Source organism: Thamnophis sirtalis, unplaced genomic scaffold (assembly GCF_051295495.1).
Source record: "Thamnophis sirtalis isolate CommonGarterSnake01/CBP01778 unplaced genomic scaffold, rThaSir2_p1.2 scaffold_1, whole genome shotgun sequence".
NCBI lineage: Eukaryota > Metazoa > Chordata > Lepidosauria > Squamata > Natricidae > Thamnophis > Thamnophis sirtalis.
In genome coordinates this window covers 109,149,849-109,161,073 of record NW_028261381.1, presented here as the reverse complement: position 1 = coordinate 109,161,073, position 11,225 = coordinate 109,149,849, and the positions used below count along the sequence as shown (strand labels likewise).

Sequence of the window (11,225 nt, the reverse complement as noted above, 5' to 3'; positions counted from 1 at the left end):
CTGCTCTAATCCAACAGGTTCTGGGGGATGTTCCTTGAAAAAAAAAATTCCAAACTAAAGGAGCCACTGATTAGATGCCCTTTGACAGAACTAAACAACATTCATTTTCACAAAATAGTAAGACAATGTGACAGAAGAATTTGGCATGGTCTCTGATTTCCTGGCATTGTTAACAATAAGAGAGGAAGATCTGAGTGAACAAAAACTCTTTTAACAACATTCTTTACAAATTGTTCTTTATTCATACGGACAAAGTAGACTTTTTACACTGCATATTCAAAGTAATTTGAATGCATACAGAATAAGTGTTTTGAACAAAAGAAAGGAAAAATAACAAAGATTTTAAAGACACATTCATTGTATGTGAAAAATCAGAGAAGCCAGCAGGGGGTGCTGGCGAACCATGAGACAAAAATTCATTTTACAGTAAATCTGTGAAATGATTCAACCCAGATTTAAAAAAGAAGAAAATGTTTTTGCCCAGTTTCGAACTTTCACCTATGTATAGTAAACTTTCAAGATCCACAATCCAAAAAAGTCATTGTTGCAACCCACTCTTGCTTTCCCTAAATACCAAAACAGCCAGGACCAAGAAATTAAGAATATAAGCAGTGAGATTCTGGCTGGACTGGACCTCTGACCCCAGTAGTCTGTCCTCACAATGGTCAACTGGTGGACACCACAATGCGGAACACTTCACACAGAATAAATTCCAAAGTCGTCTCTTGTTCCAGAATAGGGAACTGAAGGGAAATTCCTTCTAAATGGGGGGAAAAACTTCCTATTAATAAGAACCGTTCACTCATATCCGGTTCGCTCAAGGAACCAAGTATCTTATGCACACATCCAGGGATGTGTGCATAAGATGAGCTCAAGCCACGGTTATGACAGCTATTTTGTGAGGTTGCTTTATTTTGGATTTCTGAACTGGGTAGAGGTTTTGTCTCATTCTTGCTGCCTGTAAACATTAGATATGCTGCCTAAACATATGTACATTAAAGTCCAACAATATCTGGAGGCCATGAAGTCCACACCCCCATTTATAATTTCATACTGCTCACTTTTACATTTCTTGAATATTCCCCAGATCAGCGATCCCCAACCTTTCTGGCTCCGCAGACTGCCATCAGTTGTAGCGGCAGAAGGAGGAGATGGTTTCATGTGTATGCCTGCCGCTTGTGCAAATGGCATATTCACCAGCGACATGTACAGTCCAGTTGCCGACAGGCAGCAGACTGTTAGCAGTGCGTGGACCGGAATTGGGGACCACTGCTATAGAGTACATATTTAGATCATTTCCTCATCCGTGATTTACAACATTTTATAAAGAACCATCCAATAATCTCTGTAATGAATGTAATGAAGGCAGAGCTGATATTATTTAACAAAGGTTGGGTGGTGTTAGAAGACACTCCTGTCCAGGAAGACATTCCTGAATCTGCTGTGCCTCTTAAAAAGGAAACAAAGGAAACAAAAACCAGGCAGGTATCAAATAGTTATCCTATAGCCAACAGAAAATCACTGTGTAATTTACATTTTATGTACAGTATATTAAACATTTTTTCAAGTCCAGGCAATCCTTAAGATTTAAATCACAAGTAGATGTTCAGCTTTCTTTCCAAATTTCAGTGGTCTTTTCTTCAGATTACTAAAAAAAACCTGTATTATATGCAGACAATTTTTCTCCTTCTCTTCTTTTTTCTTTCTTTTTTAACAAAGTGCAAATGTTGTGACTGCCACTTCTGCTATACTGGTTGTTGCCAGTCCTACATGTTTTCAAATGGTCATGTATCCCATCTCCTTCCATCCATCCATCCATCCATCCATCCATGGCATATCCTCTTAGACAAGACGTCCTACTGAAGTTGAAGACAGAGAAGAAAACAAAGGTGAAAAACCAATTAAATCCTATTAAAAAGTAATCAACTGATTAAGGGAGCCAGTTTGGAAATATAAAGACCGGTAGAAGATTCACTGCAAGAGAAGCACCCGGCATAGCTAAAATTAGATTATTTTAATTCCTTCTGGAAAGCAGCTCCTTTTACCAACTGCACTCATTTGAAAAGTGTTTCTGATTTTTACGGAGGGATTTTCAGGTTCAACAAAAGGGGTAGATTTTTTTCAATTTGCATAAATATTAAAATGCCATGGGTAAACATCAGGTCAGTCAAACATATAAATAAATGAATGAATGAATGAATGAATGAATGAATGAATGAATGAATGAATGAATGAATGAATGAATGAATGAATAAATAAATAAATAAATAAATCTAATCATCTACCTGAGTGGGTCAGGCAGAATTTTGGTCTGGCAGGTTGTTCAATGCTTTTTAAAGACTGTCTGTTTAAAGCAGTGGTAGTCAACCTGGTCCCTACCGCCCACTAGTGGACGTTCCAGCTTTTATGGTGGGCGGTAGGAGTTTTGTCCGATACTGAAGCACTTTCCTTTTTTTTAATTTAATTGACTTTTTAAAAAATTCATAGCATTATTTAAAAACGTTTTCATTAGGTTTTCACAAAATCACCATTACTGTGGAACCAGTGGGCGGTTAGAAAATTTTATTATTAACAGAGATACAAAAGTGGGCAGTAGGTATAAAAAGGTTGACTACCCCTGGTTTAAAGAGTTCTGTACCTATTTCCATTTTCTAACACTTTCTCCTCATGTGCAAAGCTTTCAATAGTCATTTCCCAAGCAATCTGTTTTTATATAGTTTCTTAATGCTATTATTTCATTCATACCAAGGGAAGATCTTGTTTGAAACACAGATCTTTTTATATGCTTACTTTCTTAGACACATGCTCTTTTTCAGGCACATATCTCACAAAAATATATGTTTATGATTATATTAATTTAAAATAATTATAATAATGTACACTTTTTTTAAAAAAAATCTTAACTCCTTCCCCGCTGCCCATACCATCTTGGGTTGAGAAAAGCAAGATACAATGAAGCTGTAAAAAGCATCATAAAATAAGGTAAGCATATAATCATGCAGAGAATCAAACTAGTCACTAGTTATGGTTTTAAAAATAAAAGGAAAGAATTTTTAATGCTGTATTTTATAACTTCTCTCATTAATTAAAAAGTGAAGAAACATAATTTTGCAAGACCGAATCTGAGTTGGCCACTGGGACTAAAGATTAAGTCTTCTGAGCTTTTAGACTCGTGATGGAGCCCCATGGGTCCAAAACCGTGGTGGGTTTCAGCTGGTACGGCCCGGTACAGCTGTACCAGTAGTAGCTGGGAGCAGCTGACAGCGTACCGGTATGGTGGCTCATTTGGCTCACCCGTCCACCTGTGTTGTACACCGATTTTTAAAGCAACTGGGCAATTGCTCATGCACCCACAGCATGTGGTGCCTATGCGAGCTCCGACAAGTAGTTGGGTGTCCCAGGGGCGCAGCGCATGTGCACGAAAGGACGTGCGGCCCTGTGAGCACCGTACTGGTAGCGACGGGGAGAGGAACCCATCACTGGTCCAGAAGCACAGAAGATAAAACCTCCGGTCCCAGAAACTGATCCAGATTTGATCCCGCATCATTATCCTGGGACACCTATAATTGCTTTTAGTCAAGCATAATTTTGTGTAATTGCAAACTTCTTCTAACGTATTCTTAATACTTGTTTCCTTTATCCTTCTCTGCTCAACTAAAAAGCAAGCAAAAACATTCTTTGGATATTATTGAGAGAATTTATGTTATTCAAATATACCAAGTTATATAAATTGTTATAAGACAAATAGTTAACAAAAACCATTCAATAAGGCCCTTTCAAATCCGAATCATTTGGAGAAAGATGAAAATTGAGCCTCCATCTCCTGGTTTTCTTGACAAGCTGGTGTGTTAAGTTTGCTACTCTGAAAAGCATCAGCTTAAAATGCCCCAAGTGGCAGGTTAAGAAAGATCATGGGATAGGAAGGCAATCAAAACAATAAAAAACTACTTACTGAAAGGATTAACGCCTTGCCTTTTTCCATGTGGGAAGCTGCCAATGCTACCTGCAAATACAAAGAATATTCTTTTGTCTATTAATTCTAGATATTGGTCAAGATTACTACATTTCTTCAAAATAGAAGCTGTGGCTTCTCCTGCGCAATAAACTCACTAATATCTGCAGAAAAATAAAATGAAAACAGCTGGGCAATTCTGAACATAAGGCCTGTCCTTTCATATTAATAAATGATTTTGTTTCATTTTTTCCCCCAAGTTGGCATGTCTCCAAGGTAGGGATAAGTGGTGGGATTCAAAACTTTTTATTACCAGTTCTGTGGGCATGGCTTGGTGGACGTGGCAGGGGAAGGATACTGCAAAATCTCCATTCCCTCCCGATCAGCTGGGAGGCAGAGGATAGATGGGGCAGGGACAGTCAGAGGTGATATTTACTGGTTCTCCAAACTACTCAAAATTTCTGCTACCGGTTGTCCAGAACTGGTCAGAATATGTTGAGTACCACCTCTGGTAGGGGTAGATTGAGGCAGGGAGAGCAAGAAAATTGCCACTATAGTCCCTTGCTACAGATGAGCTAAGGTGTAAGTAATAATTGCACAGGACTGAATAAAGACTTGTCTTTAATTACATCCTAGAAGGCGGAGGGGTGCAATAACAATCTAGGAAATCCACAATTGTACAAGTGAATTATTAGACCCAAGGAATCTGTACTTAGCAGAGTCCCTCAGGATGAGGCTTGCTTAATCTTCACCCTAAAACAACATGATTTCAATCCAAATAAAAAAATAAATGTAGACAATAGCATTTCAAAATCAGTTAAATAGTTGAAAACTCCTGACTCCCGGTGACTCCTGACACAGGCACATGAAGTCTTCCCAGCAATCTTTTTTTAGAAGTGGTTTGGCTTTGCTTTCTTCCTAACACTGACTGGCCCAAAGTTACCGATCTGGCTTTGTACCTCAGGTGGGTCTAAAATGTACAGTCTCCTGATTTTTAGCCTGATGCTTTAATCACTACACCAAACTGCCTCTCTTGAAAGATATTATGAGGTAAATAACATTTTTAATGGAACTATTTCAAGGGAAATATGCACTTAGCTAAATAAGTAGTACCTGTCTCCAAATGACCAAGATTACCAGCTCCTTAGCCCTTTTCAACTGTCTCTTATGCATACTCCCTTCCCTTCAACCCCACCCCCAAAAGCCACAATCCCACCAAAACGACCTGGACAATAAAGCAAAACAGGCTGAATTCTAAAGCCAGTTGTTAGTTCAGCTTAATGAATAAAAGACACACCAACCTTCTTCCTTCCTGACCCCCAAACAGCCTTTCAATTCCTGAAGTGAGATGGACTTGTCTTTGTTGAGATCACAATAGTCAGTGAAGCGTCGGGTACATTTCTTGGGCTTGGCTTTCTTCTTCACGTAGCGCTTGAAGGGTTTCATCTCCCTTTTGTTGATGTCGCTGCTGTTATTGTTGTCCAGCTGGCTGAAGTACCAATGAACCACTCGCTCTTCCAGGGTATGACTGGGATCAGGCTCAGAGAACCTTGGAAGACGCATAATAGTTATCAGGCTAGATGTTTTTCTCTCACACTCATATAAAATGGAAACACAAACAGAATCTGATAGTCAGATCCTTAATACACTCCTATCATTATAATCAACACTGTCAGATGTTTGCTTCTAGGGACAATAGGACCTTTTTTTCCAAAAGTGTTTAGAGAAGCCTTGCATCAGGGGTGGGTTCCTGCCAGTTCTAACCTCTTCTATAGAAGAGGTTCCACAAATCTACAGTGCCGTTTAAAACCGGTTCCAGCTCCCTCCCCCCGCCCGTCCACACATCATCAAGATGAAAAGCGAGAGGAGGAATTCTGGGAGTTAAAGTCCACAAGTCTTAAAGCTGTCAAGTTTGAACACCCCTGGGTTTTTTTTTCCTAAAGGGTTAGGGATGCACGGGTCTTGTAACTTGACAGCTTTACGATTTGTGTGCTTCAAATGCCAGAGTTTCTGAGCCAACATTTTGGTTGCTAAGCAAGAGCATTGTTAAGTGAGTTTCACCACATTTTACAAGTTGGCCACGCCCACCCAGTCACATGGCCGGCAAGCTACTCCCACAAAGCAGGCCACACCTACAGAAGAGGTTCTAAAAAAATGTGAAACCCACCACTGCCTTGCATGAACACAAAAGATTGGAAAAGATACAAATTTACGCAGTTCCTAATTCAATCAACCAAACATACGTACACACATACAAACACACTGCTGATATAAAATACATGAAAGTGTTATAAATGTTCTGAAATGAAAGAAAATGCTAAGTGGAAACTCCATTATCATCTTTCAATTATCTGTGAAAATGCTTCCTCTGCAATCATTTTAAAAATGTTGGATACAAAGATGTCTTTGGTCTAAACACCGATCTTAAAGTATCTGATGGGAATTTCAAGAGGCAGCAAGTTGTTGAGTGAACCCCTGTGAAAAACTGTTTAGGTGTTTTGTGAGTGGTAAACAATAAAAGAAGGCCATGCTGGAAAGCGATGGAACAGAAAGAGATTTGCACACATAAGCACACAAAGTTTGTGTTAATCAGCATCATTTGTGATCTTATCTTCTGCCAAATTAATTGAAGGTTAACATTGCGGTTCAATATAACCCAAATGTAGAAAGAAAGAAAAACTAGCACACCAGAATTGTTTCACTTACAGGCTGTAAAATTCAGATCCAGCAAGATTCCAAATAGAATAGATGCATGAACCTAAACAGCATTTCTCTGTCTAGTAATTATTGTTCACGAACAAAGATTAAAATAAAACATAATCAGTGCATGTATAGATTTAAAATATTATGTGCGTGCACACACAAACACACACTTTAATGCTATCAAGAGCTTCAGAGAGGTGCTTTTCCCCACTGAGAGTGATCCCAGTCCCCCAGGATCCAATGGGGTTAGGGGAAAATGGTCTTGATCCATGGGGGAAATTTTACCATGGGGATGGGCTATCCTCCTGCTTCTTTTCAATTGGTATCCTCCATTAGTAATAAAATCAAAGGAAGAAGAAATAGATATTGTTGGTGCAAATTCTATTTTCTCACATTTCTACCTCTTTCTCTTTTAACGCTACAATAATAGACATAAATGAAAAATGTAGGAAAAGCATAGCTTACACATGAATATTTAAGAATTGTGAATACCAAATAGAGAGTGATAAAGTCAGTGAAAGGAAATAAAAACCTATATAAATGTGAAGAAAGTGTGAAGGTATCTTAGTGTTAATTCAAGCATGTGGATGCAAATGGATGGCATATATCTTATGCAAGCGTAAACCAGCTTATATTGACTAGCCAACTGAGAACAGAACAGATTTTTTTCACTGAAGAATCCAAATCCCAAAAGATAAGTGACCTACATCCATATTTTAAATGGTTTATCAGAGGTTCAGACTAAAGGACATAAGAATAAAATATAGGTTCAGGAGCATAAAGCCATAAAAAACTGAGGGGAGGGGGAAGGAAATCTTCCTTTTCCGGGACTCTTAATACTGCATTACTTTTGCTTGGTTTCAGTAGCAGGCATGACCCTAGCAAGAAAGAACTGTGAGATAAAATGGAAGAAGGTTCACTCGTTCTCCTTTTTAGAGAAGAGACCCATTTTATATATGAATACAAACCTTAATTATTTGTGTCTCAAGCACAAAAAGCAAGAGCTTATCCCTTTCATAATGAAAATGGTGAGTGATACAGGTAGTCCTCAACTTACAATCTTTTATTTAATAGTGCTTCAAATTAATGACAGCCTCCCCAAAAGTCAATTAGGACCTACATTCAAATTTATGACTATTGCCCTTCCCCCATGTTTATGTAATCACAATTTTGACACTTGGCAAGCCGTTCGCATTTGTAAACAATATCCCATAGTCAGATGATCACAATTTGTGGTGCTGTTTTGTTGGTTTCCAACTGTGTGATTCAAGTTACAAAGATGATAATTCAATCATAAAAAGATCCGGTCCCATCAGGTGATGATTCAATTTTTCACCACAACTTACAGTGGAAATTTTGGTCGCAGTTGTGATCATAAGTCAAGGACTATATGCATATGAGGAAGCCTCTTAGATTTACATAAGATAGTATATACCGCATAGATTTCTACTTTGTATCACCCTCTTGCAATTTTGTTATTGTCCAGGCACGAAACAAGGTTTTGGGTGTCTCATTTCTATTTCACCTGAATGCTTCTAAACTCACCTTCCACCCCCAGCAGGTGCTGCTGAGTTAATAGCCTGTACCATATCTGTGGTGAGCGCATCCAGTAAACTGGTAATAAATTCTACTTTTTTCCCTTCTGGGCAACCTGGAAAGAAGAGCAACTTAGTTTTTTTTTAAAAAAAAACAGAAGACAAAACAGGTTTCTTTTTTTTTTTCCATATCTATAATGTTGCCATGCTATGTTTCAGGCAGTTCTGATGAGATGTTTTCAGTAAGTTGAAATCTCAATTGGCTTTTCAATAGCAGCAGACATTTTCTTCTTCCACAGTAAGTGTACATTTCATGAAACTATACCCAATAAGAAGGAGGCAAAGATTGATTTCTCTAAGAAAAACGCTTTTGGTTGTTCCAGTGGAATTATAACATAATTGCACAAAGGCATACTGTGCAAATTTCAGGTTGATATACATTAAACCCGTCAATAAGAATAAAAAGAAATAATAGCAAAAGAAAACAGCAAGGGGGGTTTCATGGACACTGAAAATCAATCACACACAATCATTGGAGTTTATAGATTTCAGTCCTTACAGATATTTTAAATTGACTTTTGCTAACGTCTTAGAAGGCCCAGAAGTCTCAAACAACATGGATAGTAACAATCCCAATAGAACCGTAGGCTGACTGGTTGGGGAAAGCTGTTTTAAATCAAAATGCAATTATCTCCTTATTTTTTATTAAATGTAATTATAGGGTCCACACAATGAAGCTTCTAGTGGCAGGAACATATACTGTAGCTATACTGGAAATTTCTACAGGTTCAAAATGTGAAGTGTCATTAGCATGTTACTAAATTATATAGTGAAGAAAAAAACAGGATGTTTCAGTTCCATCATGATCATAATCCAATAATGAAGTAATGCAAATTAGCAACTGCGCATGCTAGAGAAAATCCTGAACAGTTATTCAACCATAATGAATACCTTCCACATTTTAAATTCAACATTTGTACAAAGATTCCTTGAATATGAGTCAAACCAAATTGATGGGAAAGAACTAGAAATAGGACAGCAAAAGGAACTGTTCAACCCCAAATTAATTGTAATGGGGAAGGGAATTACCTCTTCCCATACATTTTATGGCATTGTCGTCACCATTATTGACATTATATGATGCAAAGTGATTATATAAATAAAAGATTTAACATCAAAACAAAACTCTATATATAATCCACAGGCTAATTATATCCAACCAATGAGTGGGAGCCTGCCCATCCTTAACCACTCTTACTGTTCTTTTATTTTTACCTGGAAGTTCTCGGTCTTTGAAAGGATCATCAATTTCTGGGCTTCTGGATCGAGCATCGCTTTCACATACAGGGGTCTCATATCTAAAGAATGGAAATATTTTTTAAAAAAAACAGCACATTCTTAAAGCATGTGTGCCAATAAGTTTCATATTCTCCAACCCTATGGAAATCCAAGGTACACCAGACCAGGGAGTTCAAAAAATTATTTTATTTTCTATATTATCCCTTTCAAAACAATACTATATCACACGATTTTATTCCATGGGCATTTGGAAATGCAGACTGTGATTTTGAAAGAGTAAAAAGGAAAATCAAATCTAGGAGTTGGATTTGGAGGAGACTAAATAGAAATAGTCTCCCTGAAATTCAACTCTTCCCTGTGTGACTTTTATGAAGAATCCCTTCTCATTGACCAGAAGCTGCCAGGCTGATAGGTTGACTGTTAGTTACTGTATTGGGATGATCACAGTGGGAAATAACATTACTGTACTGTCCACCCTATTAAAGAAAGTTTTTCTTCCTGAACTAATTGGGACAATCTTGGGACAGTCACAGCAGAGAACTTTTAAATACTCGAAGTCTGAAGTAATCTGAACTCAACTTTATTGAACAACTACAACGTTAGAACAGAACACGAATGGAGAACATAGCCCGCCTGACAGCTATTTATACTTGACAGCTGTCAGGCGGGCAACCAATCGGCGGTGCGCATTTCTCCCGCCGGCCGGCAGCCGCGTCAGAGCCAATCAGCTGCTTCGGGCTCTGACTGCGGCTGCTGGCTGCGTCGGGAGGAGGTAACAAGAACTATCGTAGATATTATGTCTTGAGGAAATTTAATTTAATTTTCATGCTGAGGTTGCCATGTCAGAAGTGGCTCAGGATTTCATGCATGCCATGATGCCAATGGACTTGCTCCAACTTATATCTTGCCTCACACAGGCAGTAGAGCACCCAAAGGGCTTGACATTCAGATGGAGCCTGTGAGACAAAAGGGATGAATCTTTCTGTAACTGTTGTCATATGGAGATCATTTTCTGATCAGTTTTATAATGCTGGATGCTGTAGACCTCAGAAGAGGTCTAGAGCCATGATAGCAAACCTATGGCACGCATGCCAGAGGTGGCGCACAGCACCCTCTCTGATGGCACATGAGCCATTGCCCCAGTTTAATTCCTCTGTGCATGTGCACGTGCCTCCCGACAGCCAGCTGGTCTTTGGGTCTCTGCTGCGGGGCACATGCAGGGGGCAACATGTGCATGTGTGGGGGATGGAGGGCTGCATGAGCATGTGTGGCAGGTGGGGGACATGCAGAGCATGTGTATGCATGGGGGTGTGGGCCACATGAGGGGGTACACGTGCATGCAGGGGGCACATGCGCAGGGGCCACACACACATTGCATTTTGGGGATTTCGGTGCACACTTTGGGCACTTGGTCTGAAAAAGGTTAGCCATCACTGACATAGAGCATCAGATAAAGCAGTATGCTCCAAATATCTGATGATTTTGGATATTTCTAAATGGACCCAGATGAGGGAGACCGTGTTGAAAGTTAATTCAGATATGATGGAGACCCTATTAATAAGTACATCTTAAAATCGAAGGAAAGCCTGTTTGCCCCAGGAAATGGACTTTACAGTTTGGGATACTTTTTGAACCCATCTGTCACTGTATTTGTTGACAGTTGGAGTGATGAGGAGGATATTTGCACAATTATAACTAGTGTCAACTGGATAGCCACTTATCAGAAATGGTATAGG

General features: G+C 38.9%; 1 protein-coding gene across 3 annotated transcripts in view; it reads right to left on the bottom strand.

Annotated features, from left to right (window-relative positions):
- Positions 1-228: 228 nt before the first annotated feature.
- The window catches only part of SMOC1 (SPARC related modular calcium binding 1), a 67,486-nt gene continuing 56,489 nt past the window's right edge, over positions 229-11,225 (bottom strand). For all 3 annotated transcript variants that reach the window (XM_087721526.1, XM_087721508.1, XM_087721516.1), the window contains exons 9-13: positions 9,466-9,548; positions 8,201-8,306; positions 5,254-5,501; positions 3,953-4,003; positions 229-1,859 (exon numbers count right to left, since the gene is read on the bottom strand). In XM_087721526.1, the coding sequence (XP_087577652.1) occupies positions 1,843-1,859; positions 3,953-4,003; positions 5,254-5,501; positions 8,201-8,306; positions 9,466-9,548 (505 nt within the window). In that variant the 3' untranslated portion in view covers positions 229-1,842. The remainder of the gene's footprint in view (positions 1,860-3,952; positions 4,004-5,253; positions 5,502-8,200; positions 8,307-9,465; positions 9,549-11,225) is intronic.